Source organism: Olea europaea, chromosome 18 (genome assembly GCF_002742605.1).
Source record: "Olea europaea var. sylvestris chromosome 18, O_europaea_v1, whole genome shotgun sequence".
NCBI lineage: Eukaryota > Viridiplantae > Streptophyta > Magnoliopsida > Lamiales > Oleaceae > Olea > Olea europaea.
Window position 1 is genome coordinate 5,737,124 of NC_036254.1, and position 19,465 is coordinate 5,756,588.

Genomic DNA, 19,465 nt, shown 5'->3' on the forward strand with positions numbered 1-19,465 from the left:
TGTTAATCTGTGATCGATAATTTGATAATTTGTGACTGTACAATAAACTGTGACTTGTAATATTTGGAATTTGTGACCATTAAATAAATCGTGACTTATAAATTTTTCGGTTTGTGACCGATGAACAAATTATGACCTATAAAATTTTTGAATTGTGACATAAAATTTTTGATTTGTGATAAAAAAAACGACGAATTAAATCGTTAATTTGTGATCAAATTATATAAATTTGTGACTTAAAAATATTTAATTACTAAATTAATTAATTAAATTATAAATAATTTTTAATAAAAATCAGATTTTTGAAATTTGAAACTTGTTTTCTTGTTTTTGAAATGTGCCATAATTAATTTCTTAGTTATGAAATTTTCCCTCATAGAACTATAATGAAATATACGATCAATCAATATTTATTGAATTTGAAAAAGAGACAATTTGATCATCTTATTTTGATTTCTCGGTATATATCAAAGAACTTGGACTTTGACATATTCAAAGAACCACACTTGATCAACATATGCACAACTTGACAATTCATGTTACTACCATCTGCTGTCATCAAACCTATACATAAATAGAAATGAAAGCGATATATTGACAACTGATCCCTTGATCCTGTCGTGTGTATATATTTACAGTAAATTAACAATTGGGAGAAAGAACTACAAAATCACATATCAAATCATGTACTCAAGAATGGGAAACGACAGTTACAAACCGGTTTTACTCGGCGGGGATTCCTCTGCCGAAAAGGGATAAAGCTCCTGATGTTTCTTTCTTTCTTCTTGTATAGACTGGAAAATTCGGGCTGCAGATTCAGAAGCCAACTTAGGCTTATGAGGCACAACCTTAATCACTTGTGTCTGCTGCTCGTTACATTGGGCTTTTGAAATCTTGAGGATCGGAGTCATAGGGAAAAAAGAGAGTCCTTCTCCTTGTGACCACTCAGGACTACTTGCAGTGCTTCCTTGCAAATCGCTTTCTTTAGAAGCATGCAAATTTCCGCCAGAATCAGAAACTATTCTACTCTGTTGGCTGGATACGTTACACAAGCTTTGACATGGTAAGGAAAAGTTGAGGTCACGTTCCGATGAGTGCTTATTTGGTCCAGTTGACTGATCTACTAAAAACTGGGGCATCTGCTCGACTTCAAGATTTGAGCCATTTGCAGCTATGATTGGCATATCACATTGTTGAAAGTAATTCTGAGCGAGTATCGGGCCAGAAAAAAATCTGAGACCTTGTTGATTAGGAGCCGGGACACCATAAGCCGTTCCACCCACTGCACTTAAGCTAAGAGGCCCACAATTTCCATAAACTGGTGCCATGTAACCAACAGTTGGAGGACATAGCCCCATATATGGCCTGTAAATAAGTCCCTGTGTAGGAGATCGTACAGGAACTAACCACTGATATCCTGACGGAGGATGGAAACACCAAGGTGCCAATTTAGCGTCGATGTCTGTTAATAACGATGTTGGCGTACGCTTATGCATTGACTTCTGAGCAAGATTACCTTTGTTGGTCCCACATACAGCCTCTGCTCCGTGATAGTTGGAGGGATTCAACTTTTGAGGATTGATTTTTGGTTTAGCAAATGTTGGGGGTGGTTCTGGGACATTCTTGGGCAGTAGCTTATTCATAGAAGGAAATTTGATAGGTGGTTTGCCCAAATAGATGTTTTTGTACAACACTTCGGGTGATCCAGCTATAGATCTCTGAACCTGTTAAAAGTATTACCAGAAATTAATGTAATGATATCCTGAATATAAATTCCCATAAACATCATATAGCCAAACTTGCCTGTATCAGTCTATGTAACTCGAATATTTGCACAGAAAAAATTCTTTGCTGACTGCAAAAAGCTGAATAGGGTGAGTTTAACAGCATATGAAGAAGCATAACCATTTAAATTATTTATAAATCCTGGCGGCAGAGGCCTTAAAATTGTGGATAACATAGAATTAAGTAAATGCTTATCGCATGCCATCAGATTCAAATTATATTAAAGAATTCACAAATTAACAGTTCTTATTTTCAGGGAAAGATCAATGCAAGTCTTCGTAGCATAAACCGCGTTAGAGATACTTACTCTGCAATCGTTCTTCTTGCTTTCCAGAATAATTCTAGACCTATAGCTTCAACTACATCATCAGGAGCTAAATTGAGAGCTGGTAAAGGGCCAGCCTCTGATGTCACGGAAATACCCAGCTTTCTGTCAACATTTCCTACCTTTGAGGACCTAATATCCTTATTTTTGGAACACTCGTTAACAGATTCAAGATTAATCAGCCTTATATTACTATCTTCAAGTAGTGGAGTGGAATGTGATGAATCATCCATTGCAGAAGCACTTCTCTTTCTCGTGGTCATTTCGGTCACACTGTGTATATCATCTTTAGTAGCCTTGCCTTCTTGGACAACTTTACACACTTGATATGTCTGTGCACAAGGCTCGTGGGATCTGATTACCTCATTCACCGAACCGATTTTCTTGTCCTGATTTATAGATTTGAGTGACCTGTAACCGGGCTCGAAGACTTTATCTCCGGCTCGAGGACTTGAAGCTGCATCAGCCAAACTCTTCTCTCCCATTGACAAAATATGAATAGGCTTCTCAGAATTGTGCTCAATGGTATACAATAGTTTATCGTCTTTCTCAGTTTGATTCCTCTGATGTTCCCTTGATCTCCCATCTGCACTGCCTGCCTCCTGTGGCAGTTTTAAGCTAGAAGCTTGGAGTTTCCCTAAAGAGATTGAGTTGAAGGCAGTGACTTTTTCTTTATCCAAATGCGACTGAAGGTTACCATAGTCAAGAGTTATCTCCGATTGCATAAAAGGCGGTACTCTAATATCATTTTCATCTCCAGGCTTCTTCATGCAACAGTTCTCATTACCGGAGAAACCGCGTGGCAAAGACAAGTTACGCGCGGCTGTCAGCATTGAACTCCCCGAAGCATTTGAACTTTGATTATTCTTTGGCACCAATTTTTGCGGTTCAGTATTCGTTAATGCCATATTCAAATTTACTCCTACAGGCTGATAAGAAGGATATCTTTCCATAGAGAGAGAAGATCCTGGCAAGCTACAGAATGTAGGAACTACCGTCTTCTGGAAACCACCAACCTGTAGTCATTTCAGACAATTTAGGTAAAGACAGTAGAGATTAATTCAAGCAGCACTCAATTACATTGTCATTTTCAAGACTCTTACTTTGTGAGCTTTTTAAATCAGAAAAACGTAAATATCGCAGAAGATGAATCTTGCTTCAAACCGTATGAAGCAAACTTAACCATGACAAGCATTCTTTTGAGGCAAAAGCTGAACAACTTCATACTGTCAGACAAATTGACAAATTTATGTAATTTCTCTTAAGCTATGAAGAAATGAAGCAAATAAATAATTAGCGTGTAAGCTGTGAACACGTGAAATGTAATTCGATTCTTCGATATAAGAAAATTCATAGTCTTACAAAGAGATTGTTTGTGAATTGTCATGGTTCAAACTTTTTCTGATGATGATTAATAGAGGACTGACATGACTTTTTTGAGGGAAATAAATGGAGCTGTGCCAATGAAATTATATAAGGTATTAACCGTACTTCCGTGGCTTGTTTGTTACAAAAGACTAAACATTCATGGACGAAAAAAGAAGCTAAAATTTTGTCCGTTGTCCAGTCATGCCTAGTAGTGCATACAGTACATGCTCTGTAGGAACGCAAATGCACGAAAAAGTTCAGTTACAGTTTGCAGTTTAAGCATGATATTTCAAACATAATGTTCCTAAAATAAATATACTCAATCAAAGTAAAGGTGAAATAATACGAGAAAGCAGAAGTTGTAGCAACTTATCCAACTCACTTGGCCCGAGGATGCTTTTGGAAAGAAGCTACTACCACCACTACCAGTAGGAAGAGGCAGCATTGTCATTGATCCAGAGGTGAACCTCGGACTTTGAGAGGATACACTAAACTGTTCATAGAGAGCCATCTTGTTCCTTGGAGGTGCCCTTGGCCCTCCTTTATATGCATCACTAATATGAAGCCTAGGGAATAGAGGATCCATTGATTTTCCTTCATCTCTCCCACTTTTCATCCTATAATTTCACAATGCTTCAACTGATAAAATCCCACTTCTTTCAACAAGAAATATTCCCTCTAATTTAAACAATTATCTTATTTCCAAGAATGCTTACCAGCACCAATTGGAACAGTTCAAAATTGCAACAAAAAGTATGGGAATGATATAATTACTCCACCACAAAGGAACAATTATTTCAGTTCGAAAAACAATTTCCAAGCACCCAACATTAAGAATGTATAGAGATCAAATTTTGAAATTGAGAATGGAAAACCAGAGAACAGTAGAGCTTAGAACTACACAGGAAATTCATAAGCAACCCATTCAAGGTGCATTATTCCAAGAAATCCAACATTTCAAGCAGAAACTCAAAAGGCAGACCCCAAAAAAATCTCACTTCAACGAAAATCAGGCCATCTTGGAAGACAATAAACCAAATCTTTTAACTGAAAACACACAAGAAAATGGAGCGCTTAAAAACAGAGAGTATCAATATCATATAAGGTAGGAGATGGATAGAGGAGATATATCAGGATCAGCGAAAGAAGAGGGTCGCCTCAGAATCTAGAACGATAAAAAATGATTTTAGGGGTCAAAATTAGGGGCCTGAAAAAGAAATGAATGGGACAGTAGACTGAGTCTTTGTATTCAATTATCTCCCTCCAAATTCCATTCCATGCCCTGCGAATTCAATGGCAACGCAGAAACAGCTGCAGAAACCAAATGGTGAAGTTGTAACCACGTCTGCTACTACGTTAAATTTGGCCAATCTTTTAACGAAAAATCTGTTAAAGATCGCCATCAACTTACCTTTGCAATAACCAAGTTTTCCACCAAAAAAATATCACCTTTTTATCTTGTTATTTTCTGTATTAATTAATATGTTAGGAAATTTATAGGTCGGTTCTTAAGCTATTTCAATGAGTGAATCTAGGTCCTTTCGTAATTAAGACTGTGAATATAGAGGTTCAAATTTCATGAGAATTTAACACTATATAAAATTTAATGAAAAAAAATTGTCAAATCACTTAATGTTTAGTTTTAAATTACTTGAAAGTCCCGTGAGATTTTGTGCTTGTTTGATGTAAGATTTTAGCAAATAACGTTAATAAAAGTTAGTGGATCATATGAAATGTATGATTAAAAGTTGATGAAAATTGTGTATGACTAAAACGTGTGATCATTTTGTTTTCATTTAAAATAAAACTCTTTTGTTCTCATACTGATTTTTAACACATATTCACACAATAAAATATTTTACACATAAATTCATTTTTTCTTATTTTTTAATCTCACATTTTTCAAAAAATCAATATTTAAAAAATCATTTTTCAAAAGAATGATCATCAAACAATGACTAAATAGTTTGCATTGACAATAACCATCGCTACAAAATTTTCTCGTATGCCATCGTAATTGAAATTAATGCCATCCCAATCTTTATATATATATATATATACTAGTCAAAGTTAAACATGTATTATGCATTATTCTAAAATATTTTATAAGTATTGTATAAGTAATACTTGATATCAATTTGTTTAGAAGATTTGATGAGTTTCAAACAAATTATAGAAAATAAAATTTGAATAAAAATTTAAGATAAGAAAATTGTATAGTCAAAACTCAACTTCTATGATTCAACCTTTTTGATGATAAAATATTACATATGAACAACATTTTTATACTACATTTGATATATAAAAATTAATTGTTAGTATATGAATTTAAACTCTCATTAGAATTTTCAGATACGTGAATAGAAATAAATTCATCTATAATAATTCTAAATTTATGTAAATCAAAATTCATCAGGTCAAGATTCGTTGAGTTTAGATTAATGTAAATGTCAATTAATTCAGAATTAATAACACGAAATTCTTACATGACAATTTTATTACATATTGAAAAATAAAAAGTATAGTATTATTGAAATATTTGGCTTGTAATAAGTTTAAAATCATCCAAAAAATAATATAATAATGCAAAAATTAATTTTAAATTAATCGCAAGTGTCCAATCCCATCAACAAGGCTCAGACCAGAATTGGGACGACAATAAAACTACTCAAACGGATAATTTAGCCAGAATTTTGGTTACAGGCCCATGTGGCGCCCCTGAATAAGAAGCCGAGCCCACAGCCTTTCTAGTCGTATTCGAACTAAATCTTAACTATTTAGTCCCACATCGACCAAACACAAAATTCTTTATCATTTTATATTCTAGAAGCTGTAAACTGCGTTTCGTCCCTTCGGGGACATCCGATAAAATTGGAACGATACAGAGAAGATTAGCCCACGCTTCATAATTGGAAAAACGAGCACCGTGGAAACGCATCCCTGCGCAAGGATGACACGCACAAATCGAGAAATGGTCCAAATTTTTTTGGGACTTTGATCCTCGAGGGAGGTTTTTGTGGAGAAATTATCCTTTATTTTTATTTTTATTTTTAGTTAATTTGCAGTTTTATCTAAATCACTGAGGATACTTTAGGCAAGCGACTCTTATGGATCTTCTGGGTTGTCCAATTTGATAAGGTTTTTCGTGAACAATTCTTCTAAATTGTTAGGGTTTGCTTTGAAGGATGATCCCCTTTTATTATTATTATTATTATTTTTATTTGCATTTTCACCTAAATTGTTGAAGCTTAATCGAATTCTTGAGGTTGTTTTGTTGGGTGATTCTTAATGTACCTTATGGATGGAGAAATTCAGGCAAACAAAATTGAAGCTTCGTTTTATTATCAAGGTTACTGTCGCGAATTATTGTTTTGATTTGCAGTTTCATCGAAATTATTGAGGTCTTCGTGTGATGCCTGAGGCTCTACTGAAGATGTAGAAATTCAGGATCTATATGTCTTTTGTATTTAATTGTTATTGGATGGGTTCGATTTCCTGCTGGCCAAACATACTCCAAATTCAAGATTCTTTAGCTTTTATTGATATTTCGAAATTTTCATCTCATATGCACACGACTCACCGTATGTATAAACAAGATTTTCTCGTGTTAAGATTGGATAATGGTGTACAATGTTAAGGCCTTAGTACGATGGTAATGTAACTAATGATTGGACTGAAAGTTATGGATGAGGAAACTTTCTTGGTTGGATTGAAAGTTAAGGATTCTTTTGTGGATTGAACTGTGTCCTGATTTCTGTAATCTTGTTTAGTTTTTGGTTGAATCATGTTTCTTCAGATCTCTAAAGCATATCATAAGATTGTTTTTGCACGAGAAATTTTGATTTTGTTACCTGTGAACTTGTATACGTAGCATATGCTATCGATGTACTAGATTCTATGTTCGGAACTTCAATGGAATGATTCTTGGTTGCATGTTAGATTCTTAGTCTTGATTGTGATTGAGTGGGTTATTTTATTTGACTTGCATTTCTAGCTTCCAAACAATATGGGGGATTTACTTTACCTTCATAAAAAGGTCTATCAGTTGGCTTCAAGTGTCTTCAAGTTTGAATTTCGGCTTATTGCGACACTAGAAGACGTCGTGAATAGAACCTGAGATGCCTAGAAATTTCACAATGTCATCTATATAGAGATGCTAGCCATGGTCATGAAAAATTGAGTGATCATTCCTTTGGGGCAGTTAATCGACTGTGACTCTCTTTACTTCTGATGTTTTTGCTTGGATGAAAATAAATATGCAGATTTGCCTATATTCTTCTGGACTGCACTAAAGTCATGGCAAGATATTGGAATTGCTAGCACTCCTTTATGTGAATATTGGTTTACCATTCTTGTTTATTGAAATATGAGCACCAATCAAACTGGGTGTACAGGGCAGGCTGGGCAGCAACTTACAGGTCTCCTACATGGCACTCCCATGGGGGTCGGGTCCACGCGGGACCTCATTGTAATAAAAAATGGCAAAAAATAAAAATAAATTAATGATCCCACCCATTGTGAGATATCTATAGGATGCCCTGTTAATGCTGAGCCTGTAATCCCAACTTTCCACCAGTGTTTATTACCTTAGGGCTTGTTTGTACCTTCTTAATTTCAAAAAGTGTATTATAAAATAGTGATTGATGTTCAAATGTGTGATTAAAACAAAAGAAAAGTTTTGGGATTTATGTATAATATTATTTTAATGAAAAATAAGTGGTTGAAAATGAGTATAGTAGAAAAAAATAATGTGATAGAATGGTTGACAAACAAAGGCTTCATGTGTATGGCTTTTGCTTGATAAATTTTGTTACTACTTTTTTGATAATTTTACTAGATAAATTTTCAACAAATTGCTTGATAAATTTACCGTTTAACTAACAAATCGACACAAATACATGTTATTTTGGAAAACAATTAAGAGCACCATTTCAGGTTTAAAAGGCTTTTTATTTATTTATTTATTTATTTTTTTTTTATCATCTTTTCTCAGAAATATAAATTGTTCAAAATGGTTCTTTTGTTTTTAAAATATTATTCTAAAAAACGTAAAGCGTGGATAGGTTCGGAGGCGAAACTTCAAGCTTTACATGTTTAAGGGCTTATGTTTAAAAAAGCCTTTTCCTATTTTTAATATTTTGTTTAATTTTTAATTGTTTTAAAAATTATTCAATAATTAAAATAATACATATCAAACGAATAAAATTATAAAATATTATACTTAATAATTTATAGTATTAGTCAATTATACAATATTGAAGTTTTCGAATTGCAAAAATTAGACTATTTTTTCATAATTTCAAATTTCAATTTAACAAGTCTTACTTAATAGATTTATATGAATTTTATATATGCTTTCGAATTTTTCAACAGAATAATGGGTTCAAGATTATAATTACATTATGTAGATAGCATCGTACCTTAAATCTTATTTAACTATTTATTGGATAAAGTAATTTTTAACTTTAATACTGATAAAATCTTTTAAAAACTTGAAATTAAAGTCAAATGAAAAGTTTTTTTTAAATAATAAAAAAAAGCCAAATAGAAGACTTTTAAAAGAAAAAATAAAAAAACTAATAAAGAGCGCATATGGAAGAAGAAAGAGAAGTCGCAAAGATTCAACCATTTAGAAATTAAAAAGAAAGAAAAGAAAGTGTTTAGGCTCGAAGCGAGACATTTTGCTTGAAAATGCCTCGCTTTGAGTTTAGACGATTGACGAGCTTTTTAGAATATTGATTTAAAATTAATAAAATCGATACAAATTTTATACTGAAAAAAGAAACTTAAACTTTATTCCGTGTTTTCAATCAGCTTTATTAAATTATTTAAAACGTACATATGTATGATTTATTATATTTTTATAAGTTATAGAAATATATTTTTTTTTGATAAGGACACTTTGCTTTATTTAAAATAATGTAATGTAAAGATTTATTATAATGCAATAAACGGTCCAGTCATCATTAAAAATTTCTAAATAAATTTAGTGGAAATTACACATTCTAATAGATTAAAAATCCTCATTTCATAAATAAAATGCCATGGTTAATATTTCACAAATCAGAAATTTTTTTAATTAATTAATATATTTAAAAATTAATCTAATAAATAATAATTTCAAACCCAAATTTATTCATTTTCTACCAAACTCTCTCTCTAAACCCTCTCCTCGCGGACTCTCTCTCTGTAAACCATCAGACCCTCACCTCGCCGCCTCGCCTATGAAACCCTCACTTCACCGCCTCACCTATCAACGATTCTATTCACCGTCTCACCGAGAACCTCTCAACCTTAGAGCACCGGCGCCGGAATGAAGCCACTAGTAGTCTTCGGAGTGAAGCGGTGTCATGTCTACCTCACGTTCCTCCTCTCCTTGAAGCCACTCGAAGTGAGTCATGACTACTGTCGCACCGCCATTGCGACGTGTATCTAGACGTGAGAGACGATGTGACGTGGTGCTGTGTGTGCTATGATTGTGTAGTGTTGTGGGCTGTGGCAAGATATTGGAATTGCTAGCACTCCTTTGTGTGAATATTGGTTTACCATTCTTGTTTATTGAAATATGAGCACCAATCAAACTGGGTGTACAGGGCAGGCTGGGCAGCAACTTACAGGTCTCCTACATGGCACTCCCATGGGGGTCGCGTCCACGCGGGACCTCATTGTAATAAAAAATGGCAAAAAAAAAATAAAAAAAATACTGATCCCACCCATTGTGAGATATCTATAGGATGCCTTGTTAATGCTGAGCCTGTAATCCCTGCACAGTCCTATTTTCACCAGTGTTTATTACCTTAGGGCTTGTTTGTACCTTCTTAATTTCAAAAAGTGTATTATAAAATAGTGATTGATGTTCAAATGTGTGGTTAAAACAAAAGAAAAGTTTTGTGATTTATGTATAATATTATTTTAATGAAGAATAAGTGGTTGAAAATGAGTACAGTAGAAAAAAATAATGTGATAAAATGATTGACAAACAAAGGCTTCATGTGTATGGCTTTTGCTTGATAAATTTTGTTACTACTTTTTTGATAAATTTACTTGATAAATTTTCAACAAATTGCTTGATAAATTTACCGTTTAACTAACAAATCGACACAAATACATGTTATTTTGGAAAACAATTAAGAGCACCATTTCAGGTTTAAAAGGCTTTTTATTTATTTATTTATTTATTTTTTATCATCTTTTCTCAGAAATATAAATTGTTCAAAATGGTTCTTTTGTTTTTAAAATATTATTCTAAAAAACGTAAAGCGTGGATAGGTTCGAAGGCGAAACTTCAAGCTTTACATGTTTAAGGGCTTAGGTTTAAAAAAGCCTTTTCCTATTTTTAATATTTTGTTTAATTTTTAATTGTTTTAAAAATTATTCAATAATTAAAATAATACATATCAAACGAATAAAATTATAAAATATTATACTTACTTAATAATTTATACTATTAGTCAATTATACAATATTGAAGTTTTCGAATTTCAAAAATTAGACTATTTTTTCATAATTTCAAATTTCAATTATACAAGTTTTACTTAATAAATTTATATGAATTATATATATGCTTTCGAATTTTTCAACAGAATAACGGGTTCAAGATCATAATTACATTATGTAGATAGCATCGTACATTAAATCTTATTTAACTATTTATTGGATAAAGTAATTTTTAACTTTAATACTGATAAAATCTTTTAAAATCTTGAAATTAAAGTCAAATGAAAAGTTTTTTTTTAAATAATAAAAAAAGGCCAAATAGAAGACTTTTAAAAGAAAAAATAAAAAAACTAATAAAGAGCGCATATGGAAGAAGAAAGATAAGTCGCAAAGATTCAACCATTTAGAAATTAAAAAGAAAGAAAAGAAAGTGTTTAGGCTCGAAGCGAGACATTTTGCTTGAAAATGCCTCGCTTTGAGTTTAGACGATTGACGAGCTTTTTAGAATATTGATTTAAAATTAATAAAATCGATACAAATTTTATACTGAAAAAAGAAACTTAAACTTTATTCCGTGTTTTCAATCAGCTTTATTAAATTATTTAAAACGTACATATGTATGATTTATTATATTTTTATAAGTTATAGAAATATATTTTTTTTTGATAAGGACACTTTGCTTTATTTAAAATAATGTAATGTAAAGATTTATTATAATGCAATAAACGGTCCAGTCATCATTAAAAATTTCTAAATAAATTTAGTGGAAATTACACATTCTAATAGATTAAAAATCCTCATTTCATAAATAAAATGCCATGGTTAATATTTCACAAATCAGAAATTTTTTTAATTAATTAATATATTTAAAAATTAATCTAATAAATAATAATTTCAAACCCAAATTTATTCATTTTCTACCAAACTCTCTCTAAACCCTCACCTCGCCGACTCTCTCTCTGTAAACCATCAGACCCTCACCTCGCCGCCTCGCCTATGAAACCCTCACTTCACCGCCTCACCTATCAACGATTCTATTCACCGTCTCACCGAGAACCTCTCAACCTTAGAGCACCGGCGCCGGAATGAAGCCACTAGTAGTCTTCGGAGTGAAGCGGTGTCATGTCTACCTCACGTTCCTCCTCTCCTTGAAGCCACTCGAAGTGAGTCATGACTACTGTCGCACCGCCATTGCGACGTGTATCTAGACGTGAGAGACGATGTGACGTGGTGCTGTGTGTGCTATGATTGTGTAGTGTTGTGGGCTGTGTGGTGGTGGTAGTATTGAACTGGTGTGGTGCCGTAGGGTGTGGGAAAGGTAGTGGTGCGCGTTGCGGTGTTGTGAGAGGGCGGTGGTTGGGTGTGCTATTGTACAGTGGTATTGGTTGCTGACTGGTTGTGGTGAGATGGTGGGTGACTTTGTGGTGGCAGATCTGATGCTTTGGTGGTGGTTGACGAATATGGTGATTTGATGGTACAGATCGTGGTGTTGTTTTTTTCTTGGTTGTTGGATGCGGTGCAGGCGGTGGAGTATGGTGTTGGTGGCAGCAATGTTGGTGTTGGCCGAGTGGATCAATAGTGTCTGTGGCCAGTAAATTGCTTGACTTGGTTGTGGTGACGATAGTAGTTGTGGTGGATTATGGTGGTTGTGATAGTCGTGGCGATTTGGTTGATTTTGTGACAAATAATTGGGCCAGTGACCTGAAAATTGTGTTTGTGACTCCCAATTGTCACTCACAATTTGGGAGTCACAGTTGGTAAAGGAGGTGGTTGTGGTGGCCATGGCGGTTTGGTTGATTTGTGACTCACAATTAGATAAATGACTTGAAAATTGTGACTGTGACTCATAATTGGATATGTGACCTAAAAATTGTGACTGTGAATAGTAAGTGTTGGTGGTGGTTACAAATTATTTGGTTAATTGTGATCATTAAAATGGTTAATTTGTGATCAATAAGTAATATGTGACCAATGAAAAAAATAAATTGTGATCGAAAAATAATTTGTGACCTAAAAAATTGTTAATCTGTGACCGATAATTTTATAATTTGTGATTGTATGAGAAGTTGTGACTTGTAATATTTGTGATTTGTGACCAATAAATAAATCGTGACTTTTAATTTTTTTTTTTTAACCAATGAATAAACTGTGACCTATAAATTTTTTGAATTTTGATCGTAAATAATTTGTGACATAAAATTTCGAATTTGTAACAAAAAAATAATAAGTGATGAATTAAATCGTTAATTTGTAACCAAATTATATAAATCCGTGATTTCAATATATTTAATTACTAAATTAATTATTTAATTAATTAAATGATAAATAATTTTTAATAAAAATCTGATTTTTGAAATTTAAAACTTATTTTCTTATTTTTGAAATGTGCCATAATTAATATCTTACTTATGAAATTTTCCCATAAATTTAAGGTAGACAAAAGATCCATTATAGACAATAAATATAAATAAGGACCGAGCTCGTGGTCCAATCCCATCAACAAGGCCTGGCCCGTAATTGAGTACCCGAGCCCAAAAACTTACCAGTCCTATTCAAATTGAATCTCAAGTGTTGAACTCCCACATCGACAACATCTAGAATTCTTTACCAGTTTATATTGCAAACGCTAACAAGACCGTTTCGTCCCTTCGGGGACATCCGATAAAATTGGAACGATACAGAGAAGATTAGCATGGCCCCTGCGCAAGGATGACACGCACAAATCGAGAAATGGTCCAAATTTTTTTGAAACTTCAATCCTCGAGTGCGGTTTTGTGGAGAAATTATCCTTTTTTTTTTTTTGGAAAATTTGCAGTTTTATCTATATATTATTGAGGATTTCGATGAGCAGCACTGATGGAATATCTGGATGTCAATTTGATGAGGTTTTTGTCAAAAAAAATCGTCTATATTGTAGGGTTTCAGTCAGAAATATTTGAAGCTATGTTTATTGTTAAGGTTTCTGCCGCGGAAAGAGGTTTTTTTTATTTTTTTTTTGCAGTTTCATCGAAATTGTTGAGGAATTTGTCAAATGCTTTAGGTGAACGTTCTGGATATCGAAATTCAGGTGCTATTTCATTCGTATTTAATTGTTATTGGATGGAATTCAAGAATCATTAGCTTTTACAATATTTTGAAATTTTCATCTCATAGGTAATTTTATGCACATACACATGCACTAATTGTATATATAAACAAGAGTTCACGTGTTATGATTGGATAATAATGTACAATGTTAGGGGTTTCTAATTCTGGAGTTTTCATGTCAGTCAATTTTTGGTGCTGAAGAAGATAGTGTTTTGAATAAATCGAAAAAGAAATTTGTAAAAATGCGAAAACCGAATGTATCAATCTCCTCTGCAGCCTACGTTTAATTATGTTTTAAACAAAAATGAAAATAATTTACTATTGGTATTGCCCCCCACCCCCCCCACCCCCGGGTTTTTGGTTTAACTTTTCCTTTAATTTCCTTGGAACAGGGGGTTGTTTTAGATTCATTTTGCATAATTTTAAACCAAAGCTTGAGTAAGAATATGCAAAATGTAGTGCATGTGGTGTTTGGCTTGAATGTCAAGAAGAAAGAGTTTAGAGCTATCCAACATAACATGGTTGGTTTAACTTCTAAATTTTGGTTTGACTTGTATTTGGTACTAATGGGAAGCTCGAAACTAGAGCTAATGATTTGTGATAGAAACTATGCTAGATTATTTGGTTATAATGATCAATATTCCAGCATACTAAATCATAATCCAGGAAGTTAACTTTTCAATGGAACTATCATAGGAATAACTCATGTGCAGTACGAGAAAACTAAGTTGAAACAAAGAAAACACCACAATTTAGATAAGCTTGTTATGATTGGCTAAAACCATTGGTGGGAGAGTACGAAGTGAACATGGATGGGTGTTGTAAAGGCAACCCTCAGAGTAGGGGATGGTGAGGGGCTGGCGTGGCTCAGACAGGTTGTTTGGGCACACTGCTCCTATACTCTCATTGCGCTAATGTTGAGGTGGAGCCAAGAGCACCCTTAAGTGGGGTTCAAAAATTTTGGATTGAACTTGACTCTCTTGTGGCTATTCAATTGGTGTCCACAGAGCCTAGTGAGGCTTGGAATACTCAATATGTTATTGGGGAAATCAAAACTTCATTGAAATCCATGCCAATTTTGGTGTCCAGAAGAGTGCTCCACGGTTTTGCAGCCTTCCGAAATTCATGGGTAGTTGTTTGGGCTCATATTTTTAGACCGTCTCCAAGTTCCTTATGTTAACTCATAAAATTTCTATTATCTACTTTAAATGTTATAGAAGTAATACTTACTAGTTTGAATCTTGCTTTAAATGTTCGTTACATCCTCTTGATGTATATCCTGACGTAAGGCTTTATGTCCCCTCCATGCACTACTCCTTTCTATTATTCATGGAGGGTTAGGGGATATCGTTTGGAAAGGAACCTAAAAGCTCCTGACCGAATGCTGTGGATTTTACAGAAAATTAAATAAAATAAAGTTCAACTAGATATCTCTTTTCTTAAACAATTCCTACAGGTAAATTAGATTACTAGCCATGTGTGTTTACATAGTTGCTTATATTTTTTACTTTACGTTACATTCTTGTTCTGTGCATTTTGATATAGGTGGCCATCTTAAGAGAGATGAATTAATTTGGGATTTTGAAAGACATAATTGAGTTGGATTAAGGAGGTGGCAAAGATGTGTTGATTGAATCATTGAATGCAATAGGGTGTTAAAAGGCAAGGGGTTAAAGCAGGACGATAAGCCATTTGCCTTTGCATTTCAAATGGAGCTAATACTTTAGATGGACAATCCCAGTGATAAAGACTGGCATGTTTTTATGAAAATCGTTCAGAGAGATCAATTTGATGATGAAAAGACTAGTCAGCTGATATATACGATGCAGCACACTATGTCAAACCGAGAATATAGAGAAGGACAAGAGGAGAGACGAAGATGAAGAAACAAAGAGAATTTGAGAGGAGAATGGGGAAGAACTAGAGGAGAAAATTTCAGGATGTTGTATTTAATATTCAATCATGCATTTTACAATGAACTCGATTACTTAGCCATAGTTTGATGGCCATTATTTGGCAAAAACTCTGTTTTAAATTGTAAGTTTTTAGAGAATGCGTGTTTAAAAAGTAGGAAAAATTTTTGGGTTTATATGCAAAATATTTTATTGTGTGAATATATTATTAAAAACGAGTATGTAAAATAAAGAGTTTTGAAACAATGGTCGTCAAACAGGAGCTCAATGTTGAAATCAAACAAGGAAAATCACTAAACTAACAAAAATGAAACTTCAGGAAATGGATTCATCCTGAAATGAGTCTTTAACTTTGGAAGTTATTTTTTATTTTTTATTTTTTTTTCCCATCAATATACCTTCTATTAAAATTGAAGATTAAGACATTCATTCATAAGTATACCATCATAATTTACTTTGCTTATTTTGGTTAAATAAAAAGGTTGAAGTTGGTCGAGGTAATTTCTTCTTGTGCTCAATATTTCTCTGATCAGTCTTTGTAAGGTTAAATAAAAGTGTTACAGTATGCATGTGTTATTTTAGGGGAAGTTTGAGGCTTACCTGGATTTGAACCTTGGACTTAGTAGTCTTTAGGAAAAAATGGAGAAGTTGGAAGCATGTAATGAAGGTTTGCTTCAATCTAAGGTTTAATTTGGAAACCACCTTATTCACAGACAGAGTGTTTTTTGTATTTAATCGATGAACCTTGTGATCTTTTGGAGCACTAAGCTAGCAAAACTAAAAATCAATTATTTTACTCTACAATAACAACATTTGATATGCCCACAAATATCTTTTATATGTTCATGTTGTAACTCTTATGTGCTCAAAGTAAAGAAACTAATCAAAAGAGTAAACTCTGCACCACATGGAAGAGATGTTTTGAAGAAGATATTGAACAGGAGAAGGTGATCTTTTTGTATTTGGGACAATGGTAATATAACTTCATACATAGCATACTTATATCAATTTTCGTATGATTATTGTTATCCTCAGAGTGAGAATACCTCGAATCCTAACTTGGCCGTTTGTTTGAGCCCCATTTTGTGGAAAGAATGAATTTTGAATAATTTATTGATGGAAAATGTGTGGATAAAAAATAAGGAAAATTTTTGAATTTGCGTATAATATTATTTTATTGAAGAATGTGTGGTTGAAATGATATCAAAATACTGTTGAAAAATGCATTTTTTCAAAAGAATGGGGCTCAAACAAGGGCTTAATTATTTTTGTAAAAAACTTGGGTTTAATAATATGATTTCCACAGTTTCTTCTTAAGCACGCTTGTATTTAATTTGACTTAAGTTGCAATGGGTAAAAATGACGAGAAAACTTTCTTTGTTGGACTGAAAGTTGATTCTTTTGTGGATTGAAATATATCTTGACTTCTATAATCTTCATTCAGTTTTTGGATGAACCATGTTTCGTCAGATCTCTAAAGCATGCCAGAAGATTGTTTTCGGATGAAAAAATTTGTTTTTGTTACCTTTGAACTTGTATATGTAGCGGGTGCTATTATCTTTGCTATCAATGTACTGGACAATAGGGCTCAGAACTTCAATGGAATGATTCTTGCTTGAAAGTTAGCTTCTCAGTCTTGATTTTGAGTAATTGGGTTATTTTGATCTAATTTGATGTGTATTTCTAGCTTCCAAGTGATACTATTGGGTGGCTCCAGGTGTCTTTTGATATGTGTTTTGGCTACTTATTGCTGCAATGGAAGGTGTCACAAATGCAGACCTGTTGAGATGCTAGCCCGTTAGAACAGCTGGAAACTCTTATGTGACATGATCATGAAAAATTGAGTGATTTTATTCCTGATGTTTATGCTGGAATGAAAATAAATATGCAGATTTGCCAACTTGTCCTGCGGCTAGACTAAGGTCTTATGATTCTTATGGTCGCTTCCAGATATTGGAATTACTAGCACTGGTTTGTGTGAATATTGGTTTATCCTGTAATACCGTACTTGTTTATTTCGATATGTGCACATAAATTTCCGTAAACGTTTATTATGTTAATGTAAGTCTTTTGTTTTGTTGATAGATGATTTTAGTGCTAAAATTTGTTTCCTTATATAGAGAACACAATCGTCTCCTATAGTCCTGACTTGAGCATATAACTGCATATAGATATTTGTCTTATTTGATCTACGTTATCGTCTTGAATGAGAATGACTTCTATTTATTATGGATCTATTAGCATCAAAGGCTTGATTTTATTATATAACTGACCTTTGGTTCTAGAAGTAGGTGCATCCCTGAATTTGGATAAGCTTTGTGATGAGGACATCCTTATAGTTGGACTTTTATTATTGTTTCAGTATTTTAGTTGGACTTTTATTATTGTTTCAGTTGGACTTTTATTTAAGTTTACGTATTTTAATTAGGACTTAAATAATGGGCTTGGCCCTATATTTCTAGGTTTTCATTATTTAAACCTATCATTGGTTTGTAATTCAGTAGTTGATGAATTTTGATTAAATAAAAAGTTGGTTTTGCAGCCGTCTCCCCTCTCTTCTTCCCTCTCTTCTTCGACCACGCTTACTCTTTCGTTCGGGATTATGAATTAGTGACTAGGACACCGTATAGAAATCGTAGTGACTCCCGCACTACAACCTCGAAAAGAAAGTGTTTAGGCTCGAAGCGAGACATTTTGCTTGAAAATGCCTCGCTTTGAGTTTAGACGATTGACGAGCTTTTTAGAATATTGATTTAAAATTAATAAAATCGATCCAAATTTTATACTGAAAAAAGAAACTTAAACTTTATTCCGTGTTTTCAATCAGCTTCATTGAATTATTTAAAACGTACATATGTATGATTTATTATATTTTTATATATTATAGAAATATATATATTTTTTTTTTGATAAGGACACTTTGCTTTATTTAAAATAATGTAATGTAAAGATTTATTATAATGCAATAAACGGTCCAATCATCATTAAAAATTTCTAAATAAATTTAGTGGAAATTACACATTCTAATAGATTAAAAATCCCCATTTCATAAATAAAATACCATGGTTAATATTTCACAAATCAGAAATTTTTTTAATTAATTAATATATTTAAAAATTAATCTAATAAATAATAATTTCAAACCCAAATTTATTCATTTTCTACCAAACTCTCTCTCTAAACCCTCTCCTCGCGGACTCTCTCTCTGTAAACCATCAGACCCTCACCTCGTCGCCTCACCTATCAAACCCTCACTTCACCGCCTCACCTATCAACAATTCTATTCACCGTCTCATCGAGAACCTCTCAACCTTAGAGCACCGGCGCCAGAATGAAGCCACTAGTAGTCGTCGGAGTGAAGCGGTGTCATGTCTACCTCACGTTCCTCCCTCTCCTTGAAGCCACTCGAAGTGAGTCATGACTACTGTCGCACCGCCATTGCGACGTGTATCTACACATGAGAGACGATGTGACGTGGTGTTGTGTGTGCTGTGATTGTGTAGTGTTGTGGGCTGTGTGGTGGTGGTAGTATTGAACTGGTGTGGTGCCG

General features: G+C 33.3%; 1 protein-coding gene and 1 long non-coding RNA gene across 3 annotated transcripts; one reads left to right on the plus strand and one right to left on the minus strand.

Moving 5' to 3' along the window:
• Positions 1 to 518: 518 nt before the first annotated feature.
• Positions 519 to 4,874, minus strand: LOC111366651 (protein HEADING DATE 3B-like). Its single transcript, XM_022987363.1, has 4 exons — positions 3,861 to 4,874; positions 2,093 to 3,126; positions 1,804 to 1,855; positions 519 to 1,724 (listed from the first exon to the last, which is right to left on the minus strand). Exons 1-4 carry the CDS (start codon positions 4,092 to 4,094, stop codon positions 711 to 713), a joined length of 2,334 nt encoding a protein of 777 aa, XP_022843131.1. The 5' UTR covers positions 4,095 to 4,874; the 3' UTR covers positions 519 to 710.
• An 8,626-nt stretch (positions 4,875 to 13,500) lies between these two features.
• LOC111367287 lies at positions 13,501 to 17,999 on the plus strand. 2 transcript variants are annotated; one of them, XR_002697779.1, is made up of 2 exons: positions 13,501 to 13,982; positions 17,603 to 17,999. It is a non-coding gene; the product is annotated as an uncharacterized LOC111367287 (long non-coding RNA). The 2 variants fall into 2 exon arrangements; XR_002697778.1 differs by lacking the exon at positions 17,603 to 17,999 and adding an exon at positions 15,548 to 16,116 and having other exon boundaries at positions 13,504 to 13,982.
• The last annotated feature ends 1,466 nt before the right edge of the window (positions 18,000 to 19,465 follow it).